A 26,714-nucleotide genomic window follows, 5' to 3' on the forward strand; every position below is an offset into this window, starting at 1 on the left:
GCAGGAACCCGGATTCGCGGGGAGGAGGGCTGGGAGGAGGGGAAGGTTGCGGAGAACGGAGGGGGAGCGGGAGGAGCGGCCGGGCCTGGGGCCTTGAGGCCGGGAGAGCCGGGAAGCCGGGCCGGCGCGCCGAGGTAAGAGCCGGGCCGGGAGCCGGGCTCGGAGAGGGCGCGCGGGGGAGGGCCGCGCCGGGGCGCGCGGGGCAGCGGCCGGGGAGCGCGGGGACGCGGGGCTCGGAGAGCCGCGGGGGCCGGGGGAGAGGAGGTGGTTAGAGGTGGAGTCCCGGGAGGGTGGGGGGCCGCGGGAGGCAGGAGGAGGGTGGGGACAGGCGCTCTCTCCCCCCCCCCCCCCGCGCCGGGCTCCGCCCCCGCCTCCTCCGCGGGGCGCGCGTCTGGTCCGCAGGCGGAGCCGGGTCGGAGCCGGGTCGGAGCCCGCGAGGCCGGGCGAGCGAGGCCGGGCGGCAGCCCCCCCCCCCCCCCCCGGGTTGGGCCGCACCGGCGGAGCTCGGTCCGGTCCTCACGGCCGCCTGTCACTCAGATGCTGCTGCCGCTGCTGCTGCCGCTGCTGCCGCCGCTCTTCCTCCGGCCCCCGGGCGCGAGCGGGGCGCAGACCCCCAACGCCACCTCAGAAGGTGCGCCCTCACCGGCGACCTCGGGCACCCCCACCACTCCGCTGTCCTTGCACCCCCTTTCTGGTCCTCATTACTATCCCGTCAGCCCTACCTAGATAGCATCCCGGCCGGCTATCCTGTCCGCCCGGCCCCACGTCTACACCCCTGACCCCCTTTCCCTCACCCCGCCTCTGACCCAGCACCCCTTCTTCTCTGCCCCACGTCACTGCATCGGCCACCTTTCGGTGACCCTGCATTGTTTTCTCGACCCCACCCCTCCTTCCTGCCCACACTGCTGCCCGGGTAGAGGGGAAGCCCCCCTTGACTCTCCTCCTCATTTACTCAGAAATCCTCCTACAGCCTGTTTGACCAGGCTCACCGGCACATCGTACCCCTTCACGAACCCCCAGTTTTCCCACCACCCCCCGACGGGGCGCGCTTCCCTCCTCACCTGTGAGCTCTCTCACTGGCCTTGACCCTTGCTCAGGGCTCTCTGTCCCTTCGCCCAGGGCTCTGCACCCATCTCCCCGCATCCCACCTGGGGCTCTGGTCTGCCACCTGCCCACTGACCACGCCCTAGGCTCCTGTGCTCCCCGCAGCTGACTCTGCCCGCCCTCCCACCGCTCTCTGACTCCTGGGACTCACCCCTCAGGTTGCCAGATCATACACCCGCCTTGGGAAGGGGGCATCAGGTACAGGGGCCTGACTCGGGACCAGGTGAAGGCTATCAACTTCCTGCCCGTGGACTATGAGATTGAGTATGTGTGCCGGGGCGAGCGCGAGGTGGTGGGGCCCAAGGTCCGAAAGTGCCTGGCCAACGGCTCCTGGACGGACATGGACACGCCCAGCAGATGCGGTGAGTAGCCTGGGAAAGCCCCTCTTCTCTTCAAGACCCTTCCTCTTCGTGCCTCAAACTTAGCACTATTGCTTACAAGTCAGCACTTTAAATCCACTGCAACAAAATCCAGATTTGTTTATGGAGCGGACACTGTGTGAGAAGGATTTTACTATGCGCACTTGGAGGGAGTCAAGTTAGCAGCACACACCTTTCATTTCTTCTCATCCTCCCTGCGTTAGGCCACCGACCCTCTGATAAAATGCTCATCTTGTGAGTTCTTTTCTTTGAGGAGGATTAGTGGCAGATTGTGCGAAAACACTCAGAATGATTTCGTGGCATTTTTGAATACCTCTGTCTCCATCGCAGAGATCATATACCCACAAAGCAAAACCCAGTTTGACATTAGTGTAAGTCAACTAGATCTGATTGTGCATCTAAAGTTACATCCATCCGCCAGGGACCCGCCCACTGCCAGGGACCCGCCCACTGCCAGGGACCCGCCCACTGCCGCTGACTTCGAAGAGACCCTTTCTATGTGCTTCTAGCTCCGTCTCGGGTTCCTACCTCGGAAAGGCTTTTTCCTTTTCCCTGTTGGTAATGTGCGGATGCTTACAGGCTTCAGGCGGGAATGGAAGCTAGAGAGGCAAGTCCTTTGCACCCCTGATTTCCTGCAGAGGACGCCGCTTGAGGCCCCAAGCCCTAATCGGAGGCCCCTGCTCTTTAAGGGGAAGGAGCCTTCCCCAACGTCCCTCTCTTTCTCATTTTTCGTATCTCTCCACAGTCCGAATCTGCTCCAAGTCCTATTTGGCCCTGGAGAACGGGAAGGTTTTCCTCACGGGTGGGGACCTCCCCGCTCTGGACGGAGCCCGGGTGGATTTCCGATGTGACCCTGACTTCCATCTTGTGGGCAGCTCCAGGAGCATCTGTAGTCAGGGCCAGTGGAGCACTCCCAAGCCGCAGTGCCAGGGTGAGGGACTGGCCGCCTGCTTGCCGCTGAGGGCGCTTGCGGAGGACGGGAGCAGGGTGGGAAGGGAGGGCGGGAGAGGATGGGGATCTGTGCAAGATGGGAGGCTTTGGGGGACTGGAGGTGAAAACCTAACTCTTCTTCCCCTCCCACCTGCCTCCAGCCCCCTTCTGCAGTCCTCAGTGCCCACTTTACCTACACTGGGGCTTCCTTCCTCTACCTCCCTCTTTTTATATCTCCTCCCTGCTCCCAAATCTTCACATGTTCTCTCTTCCTTTTTGAGTCTCACCCTCTATTACCTTTCTTAAGGCTTCAATACTCCAGTTTCCCCCAGCCTCAGTCCCTTTCTCTAAACTTAGAACTTTCTATGCATAACTCTCCTCTACAACTGATTCCTCTCCATTTGTTATATAACTGGATTATTGTAAAGACTCAGAAATAAATCATATGTCATACTTAGAAAAAAATGTTAAGATTGGAAAGAATATCTGGGGTGGAAAATTATCAGGGTAAAAATTAAAAAGACTTAAAATTGGGGGCAGAACTGTCAGAGCACTAAGGACCACCCAGGGATGGGGGAGGGGAAAGGGACAGTCCTTTTCTGGAATTCTCAGACCACCCCCATCATTCCCAAGGGACTCAGTCTTGTGTCCAACACCTTTTTTGGGCATTTCGTTCTGCAGAATCCCCCCTTTCCTGGGCACCCGGATTCTCCCTTTGTATTCTTCTCTGAGGGATACAGGCACACCTCATGCTTCCCCCACTCTTGTAGACTCTTTCAAGTTTCTGGACCTGGCTTTCCTCCCTGAATGTAATTATTCTGCGTGTAGTTTACCATTCCATTCTGGAAATTGAGAGCCCCAGCCAGGGGTGGGTTTACCATGAAGCTCCTGCAATCTAAGTGTCAGGGATCCTCATTCACACGGGGTTCTTCTTGTACTGTCATATAATGTGTTCACACGGTCATAGCTTTCATAAAAAATGCAAAAGTAAGATTTTAAAGGCGATGGTTTAAAATCAATTGTATTTGTATTTTTTTTTCTCTTAAAGAGAGACCCCTGCATTTAATAATATCTAGGCTCCACAAACCAGGATCTGCCCGTGTCTTAGCTGTTGGCACTCCTGTCTCAAATTCTGTTGTCCTATGAAAAATAAAAGAAGAAAACCGGCAGGTCCTGACCCACAGCCCCACCTTGCTCTTATCCCCAGGCACCCTCCCCTCAGAAACGCAGGCTTCTGCTCTACCCGGTCCTCTCCGGCCTGGACAGGTGTGGGAGGGGGCTGGGGATCTGGCCGGGGAAGCTGGGCGCCAGTGGTAACTCTTCTCTGATCCCCGTCTTTCCTGCTGCCAGTGAATCGAACGCCGCACTCAGGTGAGATCATAAACCCTCATCTCGCGCACTGCAACCCCCTTGCCCCCCACTCTTCACCCTCCATCCCCAGGGGTCCTGCCCCGAGGCTGCGGGGTCTCGTCCTTCTGCCCCCGCCCCGCCCCCGTCCCAGTTCGCGGCCGGCCCCTTCTTTCCCTACCTGTTTTCTGCCTCCAGTGCCGGTTTTCCGCGAGGCTGCGGTCCCTCCCAACTCCCCGCTTGGCTGCCCTGCCCCGGGCTCCGCCTCCTCCCAGACTCGGCTCGGGCCAAAGGGCAGAGCCGGGCCGGGGCCGGGGGGCGCGGGCAGACCCCGCGCGTCCGCCGCCCGCTCCCCGCGGGCTTCCGCCGGGAGACCCCGGCCGCCCCGCGCTGCCGTCTCCCCGCGGCCGGGCCTGGCTCTCCCCGCTTCGGCTCCTCCGCACGGCCGTCCCTTCCCTCCGCCTCCCCCTTCCCCTTCTCGCAGCTCCCATCCCTTCCCGAGCTCCGCGTCCCCAGCCCAGGGTTCCCAGCCTCCGCCCCATCACTCCCCTTCACGCCACCCCCTTCCCACCCAACCACCTCTCTCCTAAGCCGCTGCCATCGGCCTGTCCCCCGCACCCTCAGCCCTGCGCCCCATCCGTCCCCATCCGTCCCCACCCCCGACCGAGACACGCGCGTCCCACCGCCGTCCTTCGCGTCCCCGTCCCCGGCCCCCAGGCGCTTCGGCCCACCCCGCCCTCCCGGCACGCCCCTTCCCCCTCGGCTCCTCCCCGGCCGCCCCTGGGGTGGGGCCCCCCCTTCCCCGTCCAGGCCTCTTCCGCGGGGGTCGCGTCCCCCCCGCCCCGCCCCTCCCCTCCCCTCCCCTCCCCTCCCCTCCCCTCCGCCTGGCGTTCCCACGGCGCCGCGCGCCTCCCCCCGCCCCTCCCCCCCGCAGCTGCCGCGCGCCGCGCGTGACGTCAGGGCCCCCTCCCAGCCCGCCGTCTCCTCCTCCTGCTCCCCTCGGCCGGTCGGTCAGTCCGCGAGGAGAGTCCGCGGCGGAGGCGGCGGTGGCCGCGGCGGGAGCTGCAGCCGCGGGGGGCCCTAGGAAGCCGACCTGCCCCGCTTCCCTGGGGCCCTCGCCCCCTCCTCCCTACGCCGGCCGGGATGGAGGCGCCTCCTCGACACCCCCTCAGCGGCCCTCCCCGGGAAAAGTGTCCCCCCTGAGCGCCTCCCCCCCCCCAAACAGCCCCTCTCCCTCCCGGCCATGGGTCCCGGGGTCCCCGCTCCCCGGGTGCGGTGGCCGCTGCCGCTGCTGGTGGTGATGGCGACGGGGGTGACTCCGGTGTGGGCCTCCCACTCCCCTCATCTCCCGCGGCCTCACCCGCGGGTCCCCCCGCACCCCTCCTCAGAACGGCGCGCAGTGTACATCGGGGCGCTGTTCCCCATGAGCGGGGGCTGGCCCGGGGGCCAGGCCTGCCAGCCCGCCGTGGAGATGGCGCTGGAGGACGTGAACAGCCGCAGGGACATCCTGCCGGACTATGAGCTCAAGCTCATCCACCACGACAGCAAGGTAGCCCCGGCCGTGGGAGCGGGCGGGCGGCGGGGGTCCGGGGGGCAGGGGGCAGGAGCCAGCCGCGCGCGCGCCTCGGTCCGAGGGACTCGGGATCGCGAAGCAGACCCCTCCCACGTGTGACTAGCGGGAGGTGGGCTGGGGGTGCGCAAGCCTGGCGACAGTCACAGGGGCTGCAGGTTCAAGATGAGGGTCTAGGGGCTTAGGAGGGTGAATCAGGCTGTGAGGCGGACCCTTCTGCTCCCCAGGACGCAGGGAAGCGGGGGGGAGGGTTGGGGAGACTGGTGGTGGATTGAGGGTACAAGCTGATCTTGGTCCGAGTCAACTAACCCTGGCATGGGTTCCCGGGATGGAGGAGGTGTCAGGGGTGAGCTGGAGCAGGGCTTCCGATTTACCATGGTAACAAGGTAATCTTGGCAGCGGGTTGGGACCGAATAAGGAAAAATTTGAGGGACTAGAGCGCTCTGGTTTATTTATCACAACAGACAGGGGGGTAGCTGTGAGCCCTGTCCTGCCGAGGATCCCCAGACTGTGGGATGTGTGGCATATCATGTTCTGGAAAAGCGAATGGTCCGGGGCTGGGTAGAGGCACTGGGAAAATGAGCGGATTAGAGGTCCACGCAGGAACCCTCACAGTCGCGTGGGGAAAGGGGGGTGTCTGGACAGAGGCAGGAGAGGAAACAGGAAAGAATGGCAGTAGGGGAGGGGGCGATGAGGAGGCATGGGACAGAGCTCAATTCTTGGGCGTCCTGTGGAACTTGGGTCTTAAGTTTATCTTCCTTACAGCATTGTGGCCTCCAAGATATGAGGAGGAAAATAGGATGTAGGGTGAGGGCGGTGGGGAAGAGAGGAAGGGGAAGGAAAGAACATTTGGGTCGGGTGGCACAGGGGGGCCCCATAAGACTCCTTTCCCACCCTATCCCCTGTGAGTGACTGGGAGTATGGGGAAGGATGTGGCACAGGGAAGGAAAAAGACTTGGGACCTCAAATTTATCTTCTCTGACATGTGGCGCCAGCCTCCCACGGGGCTGGAGGAGAGGAGAGTGGAGTACAGAGGTGAGGATGTGGTCATCTTCTCCTGGGTGGACCCAGGACGTATCCTCATTCTTTTGAACAGCTGTCTGCACCGAGAAATAGGTTTGTGAGGGAGGAGTGGGGCAGAGTGGGGTTGAAGTTGGGGTGCCTGGAGAAAAGAGAGCACAAAGACTGTTAGGAGCTTGGAGAGAGGACTTCAAACCCTTCCTGACAGTTTGGCAGGGATTTCCAAACTTCCGTGTACACAAGATTCACCAGAGGACTGGGTTTAAAACAGATTTGAACTCCATGGTCAGGAATGAATCCCAAGAATCTGCATTTTTACCATTATTCGTCCTGTCCTGGTATGCCTAAGTAGCTGCCCCTAGGATCCCTGTCGATGAGCAGCCGCACACAGGAAAAAGAATGAGGTGTTGTGGGGAGAGGCAGGGAGAGGAGCCGAGGGTCATGTCCGCTGGAGGTGGGAACTTGCAGAGAGAAACTCGGAGGGATGGGTGCCAGGGTCCGGAGAGGGGGTCACAGGGATCCTGGGAGCCCCAGAGCCCCGTGTGTGAGCTCAGACTCATGCTCTGTGACGGGTGACTCCCCGGAGGTGTTGGGGAGCAGATGGGGGGCCTGGGAGAAGGGAGATGGAAGAGAACCTGGACGAAGCAGGGAGGGAGAGCGGAAAGCAGGCGAACTGGAACGTGTGGTTTCCTGCCTGCCAATCCGGAGCCTTCGCAGGAGACAGAGAGACAGAGCGGAGGAGAGGCTGAGAGGAAGTCTACTGGGGAGGGGGTGAGAATCAGGGAATTTGCAGGGAGGAACTGAGAGTGGAAGAGAGAGAGTAGGGGAGGAAGCAGCGAGCGAGAGAAGAGCCCTGGGTCAGCCTGCGTCCTCGCCCTGTGTGTGCTCTTATGTGCTCTTATGTGTCCCTGTTCCCGCCACCCTTTCCCGGGCTGCAGGGGTACCCGGCTAGGATCTGGGGTAACCTCCTAGGGCAGTGCGGGAAGGTGGGGCCCAAGAGTGGCCGAGAAGCTCGGCGAAGCCGGGTGGGAGGGCGTGGGAGGGCCAAGTCTTGAAAAACACCCCTTCGCAGGGGCTGGGGGGCCGCAGAGGCTGCCTCCTGCTCCACGGGGCTCCCCTCCAGCTTCCCATGGTGTCTCCAATGTCAGGCCCCAGTGGGACGTGAGCAGGCTCTAGGGGCCTTCCTTATTCCTGCGCGGCCTGCCCCCACGTCACCGTCCCCAGCCCGCCTGCCTGTGCCTCTGCCGCTCCAGCTCCCCACGACCTTCCATTTCTTCTCGACTTCCTCTGGGGCTCCAGCAGCTCCTGAAATGTCATCCTCCAGCAGGAGGGGAACAGGCAGGGGGACACCATGTGGCTCTTCCTCCCCATGTCCCTTCCTGCCACCGTCCCTTCCCTCCCCAGCTCTCTGCATTGTTTACTTTCCCCATCTCCCTGCCCCTCCCTCAGGCACCCCTAAAAGCGTCTGGTTTGTTGAGAACCTCACGCTGTTTGTTCTCCCCAGGTCTTCCTCCCCTGTTCCTCTCCCACTGCCACCCCCTCCCAAGCGCCTCTTTTTCTAACGGACCTGTCAAATGTCAGGGCCCAGCAGGAGGGGAGGGATAGCCAAGCAGGACTCCCTGGTGACCTTGTTCCCTGTTGTCCTCCTGCTTATTTATCACTAGCCTCGAAAAGAGAGGAGCAGGGGGCCCACGGGAGGTGGGGAGAGGGAGTTCGCAGAGGCTGAGGGAGGAATTTTCATAGTGTGGCTCTGAGGAGGCTGTCCGGGGACTTGGGAGGGGGGTTCGTTCACATTCCTGCACACTCTTTCCTAAAACTCACAGACCTTGGGAGCTTAGAAACACGGGGAAGGGGACAGGGTGACAGAGGAAGGTAGGCGGGGGGAGGGAGGGAGGAAAGGTGGTGGGGGTGGGTGCAGGAGAGGACATGGGTGAGGAAGCAGGGCAAGAGGAGGGGTGGGCTTGGTCCTTGAGGGGAGCCCAGAGACTGGACGGGGAGGAGAAGAAGGTGGTGCTGATGACAGGGGGAATGGGTACTTGGGAAGTGACTGGATTGCTGGGGACCCCCGACGCTCACCCCCTCCCCCTTCAGTGTGACCCAGGCCAAGCCACCAAGTACCTGTACGAGCTGCTCTACAATGACCCCATCAAGATCATCCTTATGCCCGGCTGCAGCTCCGTGTCCACGCTGGTGGCCGAGGCTGCCAGGATGTGGAACCTCATCGTGGTAGGCTGGGCTGGAGGGCTGAGAATGGGGGGCGGCGGGGGGGCCACTTCCAGGACTCCCGGGCCATTGTGGCCTCGTCCAGCGGTGGCCTGAGAGCCACAGCTCCCCGCTCCCCCTCAGCAGGACCTGAGCTCCGGGTGTGTGGGCCGTGGGAGCCGCCGCGCACAGGGCGGAGGTGGGCTTGGGGCAGCCGGCAGGGTCGCAGAGGAGCTCTGGGCGAGCCTGTCCCGCACCGTGTCCCTGTCCTGCAGCTTTCCTACGGCTCCAGCTCACCGGCCCTGTCCAACCGGCAGCGCTTTCCCACATTCTTTCGAACTCACCCGTCGGCCACGCTGCACAACCCCACGCGCGTGAAGCTCTTTGAGAAGTGGGGCTGGAGGAAGATCGCCACCATCCAGCAGACCACGGAGGTCTTCACCTCGGTGAGCCGGCCTGCGCGCCGGCCCCGCGCCCGGAGGGGTGGCCAGGGTTCCTCCCGGGCAGAAGAGCCGGTTTCTTTCTTCTCTCTTCTAATATTTTTATTTATTTATTTGACAGAGAGGGAGAGTGTGTGCGCGCACGAGCAGGGGGAGGGGTACAGGGAGGGGGAGAGGCAGGCTCACAGCTGAGCAGGGACCCCGATGCCAGGCTGGATCCTGGGTCTGCGACCTGAGCCGAAGCCGGACCCTTAACCGACTGAGCCACCCTGGTGCCCAAAGAACCCATTTCTTTATCAAAAGCAAACACATTCTGAGTGGGTTAAGTCCATGTTCTCTCTGGAGCCAGAGGAATAAACAGAGTTAGGTGTTCAGGATCCTTTCCAAGTTTTTGGTTTTAGGACCCTTTTTTCCCTTTGATGCTCTCTTCCCCAGATGGATAGACCCAGGATGGCCCGCCTCCGTTAAAGTAGGTTCACTCAAAGTTGAGATAAGAGAGGGAGTATAAGATATGACCCGAGAAAGGTAGCAAATTCCAGACACTCGGGTGTGTGTGTGTGTGTGTGTGAGAGAGAGAGAGATTGAGAGGGAGAGAGAAGGAACAGTGGAACAGAGAGGGAACGGAGAAGGAGGGAGAGGAAGGAAAAGGGAGGGGAGCAGAGAGACAGGAGACATGGGAGTGGGGAGAGGAAGTGCAGGGCTGGGCGCTGGAGAAGACGGTCTGGTCCTCTCATTTCTCCCAGTCTTCGGACCCCCCATCCTCCCTTACATTCAGTGTCCCTTTAAGCCTCCCCCAGTCCCTCCATGATTCAGGGCGTCCTTCTCTGATGCCTCTGTCTGCGCTTCTGGCCCTTGAGCTGAGACCGCGCTGTGCGCACCAGACCTGCCTTGTTCTCCCCGCGTCTCCTCTCCCCTGATCTCGCTGCCTGGTGGGAGTGGGGTGAGTGGGGCGACTTCCCGGGACACAGACCCACAGGAGGGGCTCGCGCGCGCACCTTCCTGGGTTGAGTCTGGATCCCGAGGCGCCCTCCCCGGTCCCCGATGCGGCGGGAGGATGGTTCAGAGCCGCCCCTCCTCCTGCTCTAACTGTGCAGTCCCCACGTGTGCTCTCTGCTCTCGACCCCATTGCGCACCCCACATTTTCTCCATTTCCTTCTCATTCCTACCCAAGACTCTGGACGACCTAGAGGAGCGAGTGAAGGAGGCTGGAATCGAGATCACTTTCCGCCAGAGTTTCTTCTCAGATCCAGCTGTGCCCGTCAAAAACCTGAAGGTGTGCTGCTCGGAGTGGCGGGCTCCGCCTGTGGAGGGACCAGGTTGGGGGGATGGAGGGGGATCGGAGAGGAGAACCAGGCAGGGGCAGGTGGGTTTCGTTTGTTTGTTTTTTGTTTTTCTGTATCCCGCTATAATTAGCACATGACATTGTGTAAGCTTGAGGTGTGCGAAGCGTTGGTGGGTGAGTTTTCATGTACACACATGCGCAGTGTACAGCCGTGCGTCCTGGAAGGAGTCGCACTGTGCCTTGTGTGCAGTCACACATCGCACACGGTGGACGGACGGTGCCTTGTAAGCCGACCGTTGGCGGGATGCATGGGTGTGCGGCAGTGCGACTGTGGGACTGCGGCCCTCACGTGTGCCGGCAGCTCTGTTCCGTCACAGAATTCCGATTCTGGCACGTTTCTTCTCATCGTCCACTTGGCACTTGCCCAGCAGCCCATGAGCAGACCCTGCACTGAGCTCTCCGGGGCAGGGAATCCAAGGGCTGGAAGTGCTTGGGGGTTTCCGGGCGGCTCTCGGGAGCTGTTTCTCTCTCTCTGTAGCGCCAGGATGCCCGAATCATCGTGGGACTTTTCTATGAGACCGAAGCCCGGAAAGTGTTTTGTGAGGTAGAGTTGGCCTCCGGGGCGGGAGGGGCCCGGGTGGGCTCTGCCCCGGGCTGTCCGATGGGGTCTCTCCGCTCAGGTCGGTAGCCGGCGGTCGGAGGCGATGGTCACTACGGCGTCCCTGTCTCTCGGCTCCCACTCCGTCTCTTGGCTTCTCGCACCCAGCGCGTTCTCCGGATCTCCGTTTCCTCCCCCTTAGTGTTCCCGCAGGATCCCCCGGACCCCATCTTTCCTGACTGGCTGGGGAGGAACTTGGAAGGAGGAGTCCCTGAGCCTCTCCTACTCCCGCCGAGACTTGTCGAGTCCTCTCTGCAGTTCTCCGCTCTCCTCTGATTCCCGAGCGGCTGGGTCGTGTCAAGGGAATTAGGCCAGAAAAAGCCACAGAGCCCCAGCCCTGCTCGTTCTCTGCACCCAGGTGTACAAGGAGCGGCTCTTCGGGAAGAAGTACGTCTGGTTCCTCATCGGGTGGTACGCTGACAACTGGTTCAAGATCTACGACCCGTCCATCAACTGCACAGTGGACGAGATGACCGAGGCCGTGGAAGGCCACATCACCACCGAGATCGTCATGCTGAACCCTGCCAACACCCGCAGCATCTCCAACATGGTGAGCGCGGGGGGCCGGGCGGCCAGCCCCGGGGCTGCGGAGAGCGCGGGGGCGGGGGGGCGCCTCGTGGGGGGCGGGAGCGGGAGTGGACCTCGCGGGCCCAGGCGGGCACTTGGGCTGGACTGCGGCTTCCGCCTCTGCCCTGACTTCCTCGAGCAGGAGCGACAGGGAGGGACGGGAGTGGTGTGTGTGCGCGAGGCCCCATGAGAGGAAGGGCTGTTACCATGGCAACGAGGAGCGGTTGGTGAGAAGTCAAAGGAGGGAGAGGCGTTGACGACAACACAGACGCGTGTGCGCACGCACACCTTGACACGAGGGCTGTTCCCGAGCAGGAACGCGGTTGGTTTGTTTTCTCAGGGACTTCAGCGTCCTTTGCAGTTGCTTAATACTCACTCCTGACCGATACTCAATTAGCTTGGCTCCTGATGTTTCTTTAATGATCCTCTTTTAGAATTTTAGATGTACAAGGGACTTCTGAAATCCGTTCGTTCCAGGGAGCTGATTGGTGACAGCCCTGGGGCTAGAAGGCATGTCGTCTGGTCTGGGAAGGCTGGGGCAGCCCGCAGGCGAGGGGCACGAGTGAGCGGGGCTGAGGCTTCGTTCTTGCTCAGGGTTCTATCTGGGGGAAGGGGGGATCTTGGGCGAGCTGATGAGGCAACCTCCATGTCTGCTTATTTTCGCCAGGGCTACCCCAGGCCTGGAAGACCTCTTTTGGGAAGCACACTAGGGGCGAGTTCATGGTTGTAAAGCCCCAAATACCCCATTGAAAACACAGGTGTAGTCATCATTGCTTTTGCGCAGTCACCCAGGAATCAGGGACCTGGTTTCCGTGACCTCCCAGCCAAGCCGGCTGGAGGTTTCTCGTGTCCAGTCTACGGACCAGGAAACTGATGCAGAGAGGTTGAGGGACTTGGCCCAGGCCCCGAAATTGCTGAGTGGGGAAGCCAGAGTTGATCCCGTTTGAGTCTAACTCCAAACCACTCTGCCGGGTCGCCGCCGTGGGAAACCGGGAAGCCCGACAGAAGAGCCTGTGCCTTCGCTGGCGACACTGCCTGGTAGACGGCAGCCGCTGAGCCAGGGAAGAAGACGACTCAGGCAGTCTGTCCTCGCGGTGGACCGTGTCCGCAGACTCTGATTGTGGACACTGTCCTGGGGAGTTCCGAGGGACTTCATGTTTCAGGTATCGTGGTTGAAACATAGCCTGGAAGATTCTGGAGGGTCACTTCCCTGTAGAGCACCTGAGAAGCGAGTCGTCCTGGAGACCCGCAGAAGTAGAGGAGCTGGCCCCAAAGCCGAGAGGCTTATTGGCGCCCCGAGTCCAGGACCTGTCTGTCCTGGCTTCTGCCCCACAGCAGGGAGCTAAAGGAGCCCCTGGCAGGGAGCAGGGACCGGGGGAGGGGTGTGGGTGGACATCTGGGCTCTGGAGCTGACTGCGCCGGAGGGTTGTCTTTCTGGCTCTGGGTCTCTAGGGAAATGTGGTGCCTTTGGGGCCCTAGAGCTTCTAGGGACAGCAGGTCTGCGTGGTCGCTGGGAGTGCCCAGTGGGGGAGCGAGGATTTTCCGGGGGCAGAATAGCCACAGCGACTGAGCCGGGAAGAGATGGCGGATGCATCCGGCAGGCCCGGGGGAGGGAGATGAGAAGCAGGGGCCGGACCTGGGGCCCAGAGCGGTGCAGACTGGGTCTAGGAGAGAAGCAGAGCTGCGGTCCCTTCATCTGGGCCCTCGTTCTCAGAGGTTACGGCCTGGAGGGTTAGTGAGGACAGATTACTGGGCTCTTCCTTCACAAGTCCTGATGCGGTGGGTCTGGGCCTTTCCAGCAGGTTCCCTAGGGCTGTTGATGCTGCTGATTTGAGACCACATTTTGAGGACTGTTGGCCGGAGCAATGTCCAGAGACTGGTTGTCACAACCGGCGTCTGGCGGGTAAATGGGCGTGCTTCCCGGCAGCCTGTAATGCAGAGGTCCGTGCCCCATGGCAAGGCTTTCTCCTGATCCGAATGTCAGTAGTGCAGGGATGGAGAAACCCTGGCTTAGAAAGGAGCCCGGCGTGGGAGATTGGGTTGGAGTGGTTTTGGGGACCTAGGACAGCTCTGGGCTAGAGGGGCAGCTGGGTGGTGGCCTTACCTGGAGATGACATTCTATTCCAGTTCTCACAGATTGGGGCAGAGGACCCATCAGATCTTGGTACAATCTGAAATCAGAAGCTGCCTCAGGACGCTCGCTCGAGGTCATGGTCAGGCATCCCTCGCATAGACACAGCCGGCAGGGCCGACAGAAAATTAGGGTCGTAACGTTGCCCTTGATTACTTTACTGATGTCTGTGGGTTGTGGAATTTTTGCTGTTTACTTTTCCTTGAGCTGCTTAGTAATGTTTCCACCTGAAAATTTGCAGTGGTATCTTTGCTGGCCTGAGGGGGAACGATTTTTGGGGTAAGCATGTTGGTCGAGTGGCTTGGAGCCGGGAACAGTCGAAGGTCTGGGTGGGGAGAGTACCGTGCAGGCCGTGTGAATCCCTTTCCATCGGAGGTTCTCGTGGCCCAGCGCGTACGCTGAACTGGAGATGGGACAGGCTCGCGAAGGAGCACTCAGGAAGGCGGCCCGCGGCCGGCGGCCGAGCAGGCGCTCTTGGGGAGAGAGGCGTGTCAGCGTGCCGAGGTGACGCGAGGGTCCTGGGGAGAGTGTGGGCTTTGAGGCCAGGCTGCCCGGGCTTGAATCCCAGCCCTGCCACGCACTGTCACTTCTGACAAGTTAAACTTTATGTGCCAGTTTCTATCTACGTGTACCTCAGACAAATGGAAAAATGCCTGGAACATTGTAAGGAAATATAAATGTTAGTTCTTCTTCTTATTATTATTATATATATTTTAAAAGATTTTATTTATTTATTTGACAGAGAGACAGGGAGAGAGAGATCACAAGCAGTGGGAGTGGCAGAGGGAGAAGCAGGCCTCCCACTGAGCAGGGAGCCCGATGTGGGGCTCCATTCCAGGACCCCAGGATCATGACCTGAGCCAAAGGCAGACGCCTAACGACTAAGCCACCCAGGTGGCCCTATTATTATTATTATTATAATTAAGACTGTTCTGTGTAGGCACTGATGGTCTTTTTTTTTTTTTTTAAAGATTTTATTTATTTGACAGAGAGAGAGTACGCAGAGAGGCAGGCAGAGAGAGGGGGAAGCAGGCTCCCCGCCGAGCAGAGAGCCTGATGTGGGGCTCGATCCCAGGACCCTGAGATCATGACCTGAGCCGAAGGCAGAGGCTTAACCCACTGAGCCACCCAGGCGTCCCAATAAATAAAATCTTAAAAAAAAAAAAAAGAAACATTTCAATGGAAGAATTAAGAGGACTTGCTGATTCCAAGCCTTCAATCTCATGTACTGGGACGTGTTGGGGAGTGAGGGAAAGTGGAGCCTCGTCTTAGATATTTTAAATTTTGGATTATTGATCTTATAGCTCCAGATGCCCCAGAGACAGTTGGAGATACAGGACATGAGATGCCGAGCTGGACCGTAGATCTGAGCAACCGTGACGAACGTGAGGCTGAGGGACAGGGGGACTTGCAAAGGCACTTTATACCCAGCATTTTCTATATGTTGTGGTTTCCCGTAGCAACTCTTCGAGGTAGGCAGTGTCATCCCCACTCTAAAGCTGAATGACCACCCAGTGAAGTCTGATGACCCGTTCGAGGTCCCTCAGCAGGTGGGTGGATTGGTTGGACCTGGGATCCATCCATGCATCTGTTTATCTGCCCAGTGGACATTTTTAAAACTTTTTTAGAGCGATCAGAGTTTGCAGCAGAATCGAGCGGAGGGCACTCCGGGACCGCACACTTGGACGGTGTCCGCCGTCGGCAGCCCTCCCCTGCAGAGCGCTCCCAACCGGAGTGCATGTCTGAGTGGTGCCTTTTGTGCGGGGGACAGGTGTGCGGTCACACGGACCACCTCACAGCGCCACACACAGTAGCTCCCTGCCGTGATGCAGCGGACGTGATGCAGCGGACGTGGTCGGTCCCGGGCCAGTTTTCCAAGGCTGTTCCCGCCCTGTCTGGGCCTTGCACTCCCCTCTCCCGTGACTTCAGAAAGTTCAATAGAGAGAAAAGTGGGCAGGGCACGGGGGACAGATATTTTCTTATTCTTCATCTGCTCCTTCCTTCCTTAGAGGGTGAGGCTGTTGGTACATCCCAGATCTCGCCCTCTCTGTTACTGCTGCCTGGCCAAGAGGGGGCCGCCGAGCCTTGCCTCGTGTGGCTCCTGGGAGGTCAGAAAGGCCGGGTGTGTTTTTCTCCATTGCACGGTAGACATTTCCAAACCCTTGAGCAATTTGCCTGTAGTTTTTAGCCAAACGAGGTCATTGCCAGGTATAGAAATTCAGGTCTCTTGACCCATTTCGTGGGAGAGTTACAGGCGCTGCCCTTGTCTTCAGCTCTCTCGGGGAACAAAGATAGAGGGTGGGGAGGGCGGGCAGGGCCTGAACACCAGCTTTCAAACGCGTGAAGGCTATCTTTGGGGCCCCGTCTCCCGCGGACCCTCCAGGGCCTGGGAGCTGAAAGCAGGGGAGGGTGCTCAGGGAGGTCGTGCGCCGCTTGGGTCCGGCGAGGAAGGCTCTGCCGGGGCCCCTCTAGGCTTCTTTAGAATCACAGGGGCTGTGAGGTGCCGGGTCCAGCCCACGGAGAACGTCTGAGCCCGGGAGGACGTCGCCGCGCAGGCCCACCTCTACTTTCTTCTGCCGTTTGTTGTGCCGTGTCCACTCCTTACGACGTTGGCTCCAGTTGTGGGCCAGTGGCCGTGCGCCGAGGCTCCTGGGCCCAGCTCACCCCAGCTCCAGTCCAGCCCCTCCAAGTCCCGCTTTCAAAGGTCCATGTGCTCCCTCCGATGGCAAAACACCAACCCTCTGTTGGATTACAGGGCTGCAGCCGGGTTGGAAGTGTGCCCCACACCCCCGCCAACCCTCTGCCCCGTCCTTTCCTCTGCAGACGTCCCAGGAGTTTGTGGAGAAACTGACCAAGAGGCTCAAGAGACACCCCGAGGAGACCGGTGGCTTCCAGGAGGCGCCGCTGGCCTACGATGCCATCTGGGCCTTGGCGCTGGCCCTGAATAAGACGTCCGGCGGGGGCGGCCGCTCCGGCGTCCGCCTGGAAGACTTCAACTATAACAACCAGACCATCACCGACCAGATCTACCGGGCGATGAACTCCTCGTCCTTCGAGGGCGTCTCTGTGAGTGGCAGCAGTCTCCCCCACGCTCCCCTGCGCGCCCCTCAGAGGGCGCGCCCTCCTTTCCCGTGCTTGGGTTAACCTGCAGGGATCAGTCTCAGACCCCCAAGCCAGAAAAACCCGCATGAGGCAAGAGGGGAAGATGCTGTGTTCCATTTCTTTCAGTCTCTCCCTCATTTATTTTCAGTCCAGATATTTATGAGTCAGATGAGAATCACAGGAGTTTAAAAGAGGAGACAGTCTGAGCGGTCATCTGTCCCTCTCCAAGTGGGGAGAACAGCGTCCAGAGGCACTGGGCGCCACCCCTGGGTCACACAGCCAGAGGCCGGGGCTCCTGGGGCTCTGTCCGGGGACGCTTCCCACTCAAATCCCACGGGTGAAGCTTCTTTTCCAAAGAAGAATGTTTCTAAAATCTAGGGTATGGGCATCTGGGGTATGTCCTATATGCAGGCAAATGCCATAAATAGAATTCATTCAGAGGCTCAATGACATCAAACACATAAGGATCCAGAGAGGCCCTGACGCTCTCTCCTGGCTCCCGCTTTTATCACCTTTGCCGCCTCCGCATGTTCCCGCACGCAGGGTCACGTGGTGTTCGATGCCAGCGGCTCCCGGATGGCCTGGACGCTCATTGAGCAGCTGCAGGGTGAGCGCAGGGGTGTGGGGCCACGGGGTCTGGGGGTGCAGGCAGAGCCTGGGGGTGGGGGCTGAGGTCTGGTGTCACCGCCCGAGGAAGGAGATCAGGAGGGCGGCTTGTGCGTGGATCTGCCCTTCTCTTTGAACTGGTTCGTCAAGCATTTGCCTACTAAGAAGAGTAAAAATCTCAGTGGGGGAGGGGGGATGCCCAGAGCTGGGAAGGGGCAGACACACTGCCTTTCTCCAGGGGCTTCCCTTGTGATTTCAGAAATTTCCCTCTGGGGGCCTGGCTCTGAGGGGCTAAGCCTCGTCAGGTGCAGCCCTCGGACTCCCGGCAAGCGGAGTCCAGCAGAGCTGCTATTTTTAGAGGAAACCTGCTGCATGTCCTTGCTGTCTGAGCAAGCTCTTCTGATTCTTGGGTCTCCTGTGCAGTCTGGCTTTCCTCACTTGTATTTCCTTAAACGTCAGCACACACGTGTCTGCCGAGCGTCTGCCGGTCGGACTGTCCCCGCGCCGCTCGCAGCCTCCTGGAGCGTGCCCTCTCCTCCCCGCTCCCACCTGTCCGCAGACCCTCCTTGTAGCCCAAACCCCAGGGCTGTGGGTTGGCTTCTGAGGGAAAAGTTCTGGAACAGGAATTCTTAGGAATGGCTGAGCCACCCCCCACCTCGTGGCTCTAAGAGGCAGATGCAACTTTCCAAGGAATTAGAACCCGAGCCAACAGAAGAGAAATTTCTAAAATTAAAATGAAAGCCACTGGGAAAATAGATCCTGTGATTCTGTCTGTCATGAGAGGGAGAATCAGCAGAGATGTCGCAGGCTTCCGAAGCCAGAATCGAAGTGTGAGACGACCGGCGGGAGAGGCGCGAGGCTGCGCAGCGGCGTCTGCGGAGCCCTCTCGGAGCCTCGAACACCCGAGATGCTCTCACACACCCACGAGCCTTGGCAGACACCTTGCGTTGCCCGTCAGCCAGGTGGCTGACTCGAGAGCCCTCCTGTCCTCCCAGGGACCCCTCGGGGGCTCAGACGCAAGCGGGGAGAGTGACTTGAGGGGAGTGAGAAGTTCGGGCCTGGGCTGGGCTCTTCAGCCTTCCGTTGTCTCCCGCCCAGGGGGCAGCTACAAGAAGATCGGCTACTATGACAGCACCAAGGACGATCTTTCCTGGTCCAAAACGGACAAGTGGATCGGTAAGCGGGTCCTGTCTGTATTCTCCTTCGGTGCCTTGAGCAAGCAAGACCAAGTGTTGTGCACGTGAACGAGGCTGGGGTGGCAGGTGCCATCAGCTTGAAACGTGCCAAGGAGATGGGCCAGGGTCCGGGTTGAGACGGGTGGGGTATGCATTGGAAGAGGGAGCAACGCACTGGCAAAAGTCATGCACTGCTCGGGTAATAGGATCAGAGATGCGGGCACAGGGGGGTGGCCGTGCAAACCCCTTTGGGTCTCGCAGATGTTCTGGTACCTTGATCTGTCTGAACCAGCTACTGCAGCTTGGAGTCACCTCCTCATCTTTCTCGGGAAACTAGTTGCTTAAATTATAGGAGAGGTTGCAAAACCTCCTGGATTGTCTTCCCCTCAAATGTGCTTTTTAAAGAGGCAAAGTAAAAGCAGGCGTTGCTCGTGCGCTTGGTAGCCTGAACAACCAGCAAAGGGGAGGATGCTCCAGGTGGACAGGAGGAAGGACCTGCCGATGAGTAGGGCTGGGCTCGTTAGGGACGGGGCCCAGCTGCCGGCCGCCCTACCCGACTGGAAGCCGGTAGTTGCCGGCACTGCTGGAGTTCTGACATGTTTTTTTTATAATTTGAATTTAGGACAGTATTCTCTACTGCTATAAATGCTGCATGGCCTAAATTACACTTCTCTTTTTAAAGCTAAGCAAATTGAAATTAGGCTTTTTTTTTTTTTTTTTTCTGTGAACTCGTTGACAAATCTGAGTTTCCTCTTAATAATAGCCGGAAGACACTGTTGGGAACATCACCGTGCCAGGGTTGGGGCCCCCGGGTCAGGTTGTCTTCCTGGGGTCCGGAGGCCAGGCGGGTACTTCGAACTCTTTAGCTTTGTGGTTCTACAACTGTCGTCTACAGCTTTTGATTTGAGTTCTGAGACCTCATGAACGTCACCTCTCGGTCATTCCCTTCTCTCCCTCCCACTTCCTTTGCTGTCAAAAAGACACACATCACAGAACAGACACTACCGGAAACACCACAGCTTTGGTGACACATCTTGGCTTCCGGCTCCTTCCCTCCTTTCACTTCCGACTGCTTCCTGATGCCCCGCCACCCCGGGCTCCAGGCAGCATTGCCCCGCAGCACCCCCACGCAGCATTCAGGGCAGTGAGGACCCCGCGTCCTCGGGGCTAGAGACAGGTGTCCCTTGCCCCTTTCTCTGCCTCATCTTCATTTCCTTGTCCCCTCCCCCTACTTCCTAGTGTCACGCAGGAGGGACCCCCCAGCTGACCAAACCCCTCCCCCAGGGCCACGCAGGAGGGGCCCCTCAGCTGAGCGGATCCCCCCAACAGGGCCACGCAGGAGGGGCCCTTCAGCTGACCAGACCCCTCCCCTAGGACCATGCAGGAGGGACCCCCCAGCTGACCAGACCCCTCCCCTAGGACCATGCAGGAGGGGCCCCTCAGCTGAGCGGATCCCCCCAACAGGGCCACGCAGGAAGGGCCCCTCAGCTGACCAGACCCCTCCCCTAGGACCATGCAGGAGGGGCCCCTCAGCTGAGCGGATCCCCCCAACAGGGCCACGCAGGAGGGGCCCCTCAGCTGACCAGACCCCTCCCCTAGGACCAAGCAGGAGGGGCCCCTCAGCTGACAGACCCCCCCCAATGTGTCATGCAGGAGGGTCCCCCCTGCTGACCAGAGCCCCCCTACAGGGCCGTGCAGGAGGGGCCCCCAGCTGACTAGACCCTTACCCCTTACCCCTAATGCCATGCAGGAGGGGCCCCCCCGGCTGACCAGACCCTTGTCATCAAGACATTTCGCTTCATGTCCCAGAAACTCTTCATCTCGGTCTCTGTGCTGTCCAGCCTGGGCATTGTCCTGGCTGTGGTGTGTCTGTCGTTTAATATCTACAACTCTCACGTCCGGTAAGTTTCCTTTCGGACGCCGTCCTCCTCCTTTCTGCCCCTCGGAGACCGTGAGCATGGCCCTGGAAGGGACTGAGATGACACTGGTGTAACTGCCCAGGTCGTGGGGGGGCGAGACGTCCACTCTGGCCTAGGCCTTCCCAGTGACCGCGACTACCCAAGGGGGGAACCAGATGCAAGTCCCATCGCAGCTCCAGAGCAGCTCCCCGACAACTACCAAGCTCTTGGGGGATACCACGGGGGCTCTGCTCCGTGTGTGCAGGTGGGGGTGCTGGGAGGCCTCTGCCCGCCCCCGCTGGGCCCTGGCCTGGGCTGCACTGGCTGGGCCAGGCCCCGTGGCTCTGGAGAGCAGGGCCTCCCCGAAGAAGAGGCTGATTCTGCTCCTCGCCCTCCTCCTCTCCCGCCTCTGCCCTAGTTACATCCAGAACTCCCAGCCCAACCTGAACAATCTGACTGCTGTGGGCTGCTCCCTGGCGCTGGCGGCCGTCTTCCCCCTCGGGCTGGACGGTTACCACATCGGGAGAGGCCAGTTCCCCTTCGTCTGCCAGGTGAGGAGGAGGCGGGCAGGCTCGCCGCGGACCCTGGCTCCCCCCTCGGGAGCCGCTCCTGGAGGTGCCGGCGCGGCCTTTCCTGCGCTGTCCCTGCTCCCCCGGTCTCTGTGGGCTGCGGCCATTCTTCCCGCCCTCCAGACCTTTCTGCCGCGTGGCTCTAGCCAGTGCCAAGGTTGCCATGGCCCGCCTCATGGAGGGGGGCGGCTCGGGTGCAGGGAGGGTCTGCGCAAAGGACCCTTCAACACTGGCATCTTGGCTGCGGGCTGAGGACGGAGCCCAGGAACTGTGCGCTCCTGGGGGAAGGGCAGAGGCAGGGACTGGACTTGGCAGAGGGGGGCGGGGGGTCAGGGAGGAGGTGCACGCCTGGTACTGGGGTGTGGGAGGTCCTGGGGCCACACGTGTGCAGCCGTGTTAGGCTGGTGGGACACAGCCCCTGTCCCTGCCCGTCTGTACTCATCCATCCTGGGCCCTGTCCTGACCGTGCAGCTGGCGCGTGGCGTTGGCACACACAAGCACGCTTCCCCAGAGGCCGTCAGCCCCCAGGGAAACGAGAGGGCAGCGGGAGGGGGCACATTGACCTCCGGGGTGTGTGAGAGGTCTGTGCGGCAGAGGGGGGCCGCTCGGGACCGGCTCAGGAGTAGCTGGGCCGGCACCGGAGTATCAAGGATGTGTGGGCCTCCCTCAGCTGGAGGCACGGGGGGCCACTCAGGTGGCCTGCGGGGCTCGAACGGCCAGTAGATGAGGTGCGCGTCGGCGAGGCTGGAGCCTGAGGGGAGGAAAGGGCGAGGAGCGGGGCCGGCTGGGGCCCCGTGGTGGAGGGTGTGCTGCCTCACGGCACACCCGGGCCGGGGGGATTCGCTCAGGAGGGTGTAGCAAGGAGGCCCTGCCGGCAGAGGAGGAGGTGGGTGGGAGGACGCCGCTGGAGGTGGAGAGACCCTCTTGCCGGCCCTCTGCGCACCCCCGGGGCTCCGGACCGCACCCGTTTGCGCACGGTTGTGCCCTGCTCCCTCTCCTGTCCTAGGCGCGCCTCTGGCTCCTGGGTCTGGGCTTTAGTCTGGGCTACGGCTCCATGTTCACTAAGATCTGGTGGGTCCACACGGTCTTCACGAAGAAGGAGGAGAAGAAGGAGTGGAGGAAGGTGAGCTACTTCTTCGCCTCGGCCCATAGGTGCTTGGCCCTCGGGGTTCGGAGGGTTCCCCGACCCGCCTGTGCTCTGTGTCCACCCAGACCCTGGAGCCCTGGAAATTGTACACCACCGTGGGCCTGCTGGTGGGCATGGACGTGCTCACGCTCGCCATCTGGCAGATCGTGGACCCCTTGCACCGGACCATCGAGGTACCCGCTGAGAGGAGGGCCTGGGGGTCGGGGCCTTTGCGCGCCTGGGGACCCAGGAGGAGAGTCGCCTCCCCGCGCCCTGAGGAGGCCCAGTGCAGCGGGGGGAGGCAGGTGGTGGGGATCCCGGAAGGATGTGTAGACGCCCCGGGCATCATGGAACGCCGGGAGCGCGCCCTTCCGAGGTGCTCATGAGAGCACTCCCGGGCCTAGAGTGGGGCCTGGCGTCTGTGCTGAGAGCCGCCTGGGAAGGAGGAGGCCGAGCTGGGCATCAGGACTGAGCAGAGGCAGGGCAGGGAGAGTGACCGGCGTCTCCCTAGGGTCCCGTGTCTCCCTTAGACTTTCGCCAAGGAGGAGCCGAAGGAAGACATCGACGTGTCCATCCTGCCGCAGCTGGAGCACTGCAGCTCCAGGAAGATGAACACGTGGCTCGGTGTGCAGGCGGGGGGGGGGGGGGGCGCCCGGGGCGGAAGGGCCCGCGGGAGGAGGGTGGCGTTGCCCTGATCCTTTCTGGGAAGGGGGCAGACCCGGTCTTCTTCTGTGAGAGCGGGGGTGTAAAGCAGGCTTGGGGCAGAGCCGGGGGCAGAGTGGCCCGTGGGACCGCCTGACCCCATCCGTCTGGTCAGCTCCCTCGAGTGAGAGCAGGACGGGGAGGCCCGGGGAGGGCCTGCACACTGGTGCAGGATCAGAGAGGGCAAAGCCACCCTCGGCCTGGAGGGTAAGGGGCCGGGATGTGGCGTGGCAGACGCCGGCTCTCTGCAGGCTTCCTACTCCGTCCCATGAGGAAGCAGGGACGTCGGGACAAGTTGGGGGGACAGACAGAGACGGGTGTGCTAGGCCAGAGGGGCCGATTGGAAAGGAGCCCCTTCACTTGTGGAGCTCGAAGCAGGAACGGCACTGGGTGGAGGGCGTGGAGGGCCCGGGGGGTGAGTGGACGCCGGGAGGTCTTGTTGCCAAATGACCGTCGCCTCCGCTCCAGGCATTTTCTACGGTTACAAGGGGCTGCTGCTGCTGCTGGGCATCTTTCTTGCTTATGAGACCAAGAGCGTGTCTACCGAGAAGATCAATGACCACCGGGCTGTGGGCATGGCCATCTACAACGTGGCGGTGAGCCCTGGGCACTGGGTGCTGACCTCAGGGCCGCCGGGGAGGAATCGGGACTGGGATCAGTGGGCGGGACTCTGAGGAAGATTTTTAGTGCCTCGGGTCTGTAGAGCACTTCCCAGTGGGCAAAGCCTTGTACAGACACTGTCTTACAGCTCTGCCCGTGAGCACACGGAGCAGACATTACTGTCCCCCCGCACAGGTGAGGAAGCAGAGCGGGGAGGCGAGATGGCTCGTCTCTGGTTCCCTGGCTGGAATCCGAGTCGGCTTCCGGCCAGAGTTCCCGGACGCTCGGTGCTCAGGGACTCTGAATGGGCCCGTGTGAGGCTCCCAGCACGTCTGCCTTGAGGGAGGGGTCGACCTGGAGCGGGACGTGGTTTGGGGTTCGTCCCGCTCTGGAGTTGCGGGTGGTCTGGGCTCTGGAGCCTTTGGCGATGGGAAGTTCCCCCAGGACCTGTCCTCATGGGCTCTTTCCTGGGGGAGGAAAGCCTGGAGGTCCCAAACAGGGCCCGCCCACAGGTCCTGTGCCTCATCACCGCCCCGGTCACCATGATCCTGTCCAGCCAGCAGGACGCGGCCTTTGCCTTCGCGTCCCTTGCCATAGTGTTCTCCTCCTACATCACTCTGGTTGTGCTCTTCGTGCCGAAGGTGAGGCGGTCCCCGCATCTGTCCCCGCAGTCCAGCCCTGCTCCCTGGGAGCCTCCTCCCGCTCCTGCCCTTGGGAGGGGCCCCGCTTGCCTCGCCACCTGCTGGTCACGGACAGTCCACCCCCCCACCCCCCACCCCACCCCCATCCCCTGGCTCATGTGCAACCCTTGGCCCCCAGATGCGCAGGCTGATCACCCGGGGGGAGTGGCAGTCGGAGGCGCAGGACACCATGAAGACGGGCTCATCCACCAACAACAACGAGGAGGAGAAGTCCCGGCTGTTGGAGAAGGAGAACCGCGAGCTGGAGAAGATCATTGCTGAGGTGTGGGGGCGCTGGGGGCGCCGGGGGCTGAGGGGCACTGGCACAGATCCGTGGGCAGCGGCCTCTCTCCCCTCCCCCGCCTGCCACTCCTCATTCCCCTGGTCCCTCTTCACCTGATGCCCCCTTTGCCCTTTGGCTCTCCTCCATCGTCCCTGGCGCCTCGCGTTCGCGTCCGCTGTCCGTCCTGGCGTCCCTCCCCCTGTCCTCCGCTCACACCCCACGTTCTTCTCTGCGAGGCCCCGCCTCACTTCCCCTTCTTCCAACCTCTCCCATCTCTCTTCCTGCAGAAAGAGGAGCGAGTCTCCGAGCTGCGCCATCAGCTTCGGTCTCGGCAGCAGCTCCGTCCCCGGCGCCACCCCTCTACGCCCCCAGACCCCTCGGGGGGCCTGCCCAGGGGGCCCCATGAGCCCCCTGACAGGCTCAGCTGTGACGGGAGCCGGGTTCATTTGCTGTACAAGTGAGGGCCCCAGGGATTGGGGAGGGGCTGGGAGGAAGGCCTCCTCTGTGAGTCTGGGATCGGCCGGGTCCGCAGGACTGTAGACCCGGCGCGTTTGCTCTCGTGCGCTTGCAGTTTTCTGACCGCCGCGCTGCCCGGTTTGTGCCTGGTTGCAGCTTCCTGGCCCCGCCGCACCGCGCCCCTTCCCCTCCCGCCAGTGCCCTCCGCCGCCTGGTCTCCTTCCCCCCGCCCGCCCTTCACCGCTCTGCCAGCGTCGTCCCCCTGGACTTTCCCGCCTCTGCCTTGTGCGCGCTCACACTTCCTGACACACACGTGCGTGTGCATGCGTGCTCACATGTGCCTCTCCCTCCGGCGCTCACGTGTGCGCCCTGTCCTCGCCTCCCTCCTGGGCTTAGGGCCTCTGTGCCCTTCGTGTGCCGAGCGGAGGCCTTCCCCACCAGCGCACATCCTTGCTTCCCCGTGCGTTCCCCCCCGTGTGTGCTCCTGGAACCTGGGGACCCTGCCTTTGCCCCTTTAGACCGTTGTATCCTCCCGGCAGAGCCCGAGGCGCGCACCCTACACGTCCTTATGCACTCTCCGCAGCTCACACCGTCCCATGCTTTCTGCTTGAACCCCCACCCCGCCTTCGTGCTCATGCACACACTATGTCCACGCTCCCCGTCCTCCTTCCCAGGGCTGCTCCCTTCGGTTTTGTGTTTGGGGGGACTCGAGGGAGAAGACATGGGGGCAGGCTTGGGGAGCTGCTTTCAGTAGACAGTCGGTGAGAACCCCAACCGCAGGAAGGCTCCCCCAGCCCCGATGGCTGGCAGGGACAGATGGAGCCACTGGGCAGGGGGGGCATCCCTTTCATGCCAAGGCGTCTCTTGGGGAGGGATCTCCCCCAGTCTCAATAAACCAGTGAACAGTGTGACTCAGTGGCTCGTCCCTTACTGGGAGCAGAATGGGCTTCGGTCCAGGGAGGGAGGCTCGGGGGTCTCCATGTTACGGAAAAGGCCCTGGGGTGCAGGGGTGTAAAGAGGCGTTGGATTGGTCCACTGAGGGCCTCCAAGGGCCACGCAGGACGGGGTTAGGCTGAGACAAGTGAGTGACGGCATTAGAGCTTCCAAGTGTGGGGTCCGCTGGCCCGGGCCAGTCACCCCCGCGTGTGAATAAGTTCTTGATCTCTGATCTCCGCGGCCTCATTTGTGAAGACAACAGCGGACGTCCCGCTCATTGCAGTCACGCCAGGTGCAGGGACTGGTGCTCAGACTGTCCTTGACCCGGGAGTGTGCCCGGCCGTGCTAGCCCCTGTCACTCCTGCTGAATGAGCCCGCTGACAGTGGGGGCCACTTCCTGGGCGCCCTGAGCACGTGGCTGCTCAGACGTGAGGACCCTCCCTCCTACGAACCAGGAACAACAGGAAAATGGCCGCTGCTGGGGACAGTGAGGAGAGGGGCCCTGGGACAGTCCCCGAGCGCTCCCAGCCTGCAAAGTCCCTGGGAGAGCTGAGCAGCCGGGAAGGAAATTACTGCCCAAGGAAAGAAAGTCCTGAGTGGTCAGTGAGGGAAGGAAGCTTGCCGAGGCTCTTACAGATCTTGGGTCCTCGCAGAGGAGGGTGTTTGGCACCTGGACTCTCCTCTTTCTCTTCGGCACGGTTTTTTTTTTTTCTCCTTAACCCATGCTCCCATTTTCGCGAAGAGCTGAAGGGTCGGGGGGGTTCTGCCATCTCATCAGCCCGCTCAGGAGCCAGTTTCTGAAGTTGCGCAGACCGCGCGCCGGGGAAGTACCAGACCCGAGCTCGAAAACCGGTGGGCCCGGCCTCTCCGGCCCAGGCAGACCGGACGTAGTGTGAGTTCCCCTCGTCCCACGTGTCCCGTTCTCAAGAGGCCTGGGGAGTAGGTAAGCC

General features: G+C 61.2%; 1 protein-coding gene across 4 annotated transcripts; it reads left to right on the forward strand.

Moving 5' to 3' along the window:
* On the forward strand, positions 1-25,736 carry GABBR1 (gamma-aminobutyric acid type B receptor subunit 1). 4 transcript variants are annotated; one of them, XR_013967049.1, is made up of 24 exons: positions 1-134; positions 538-631; positions 1,263-1,466; positions 2,230-2,415; positions 3,765-3,785; positions 5,150-5,310; positions 8,443-8,577; positions 8,829-8,999; positions 10,165-10,266; positions 10,814-10,879; positions 11,292-11,483; positions 16,455-16,697; positions 17,277-17,340; positions 18,438-18,515; positions 20,265-20,415; positions 20,831-20,963; positions 21,988-22,104; positions 22,194-22,301; positions 22,638-22,731; positions 23,278-23,405; positions 23,605-23,785; positions 23,922-24,050; positions 24,229-24,372; positions 24,660-25,736. XR_013967049.1 is itself a non-coding variant. In XM_080807308.1 (23 exons), the coding sequence occupies exons 2-22, from the start codon at positions 538-540 to the stop codon at positions 24,369-24,371; spliced, it is 2,751 nt and encodes a 916-aa protein (XP_080663434.1). In that variant the 5' UTR covers positions 1-134; the 3' UTR covers position 24,372; positions 24,660-25,736. The 4 variants fall into 4 exon arrangements, 3 of the variants coding, with proteins under 3 accessions (XP_080663434.1, XP_080663433.1, XP_080663435.1); XM_080807308.1 differs by lacking the exon at positions 23,605-23,785 and having other exon boundaries at positions 23,891-24,050; XM_080807307.1 differs by lacking the exon at positions 23,605-23,785.
* Positions 25,737-26,714: the final 978 nt, after the last annotated feature.

The sequence above is a fragment of the Martes martes genome (assembly GCF_963455335.1).
Source record: "Martes martes genome assembly, chromosome: 6".
In the NCBI taxonomy this organism is placed as follows: domain Eukaryota; kingdom Metazoa; phylum Chordata; class Mammalia; order Carnivora; family Mustelidae; genus Martes; species Martes martes.

Excerpts from the sequence above, each read along its gene's own strand:
- GABBR1 (XM_080807307.1), top strand. The coding sequence starts at position 538 with ATGCTGCTGCCGCTGCTGCTGCCGCTGCTGCCGCCGCTCTTCCTCCGG. Across the intron at positions 17,341-18,437 it reads GCTCATTGAGCAGCTGCAGG|GGGGCAGCTACAAGAAGATC; the intron begins GTGAGCGCAGGG and ends TCTCCCGCCCAG. Across the intron at positions 18,516-20,264 it reads CAAAACGGACAAGTGGATCG|GAGGGGCCCCCCCGGCTGAC; the intron begins GTAAGCGGGTCC and ends AATGCCATGCAG.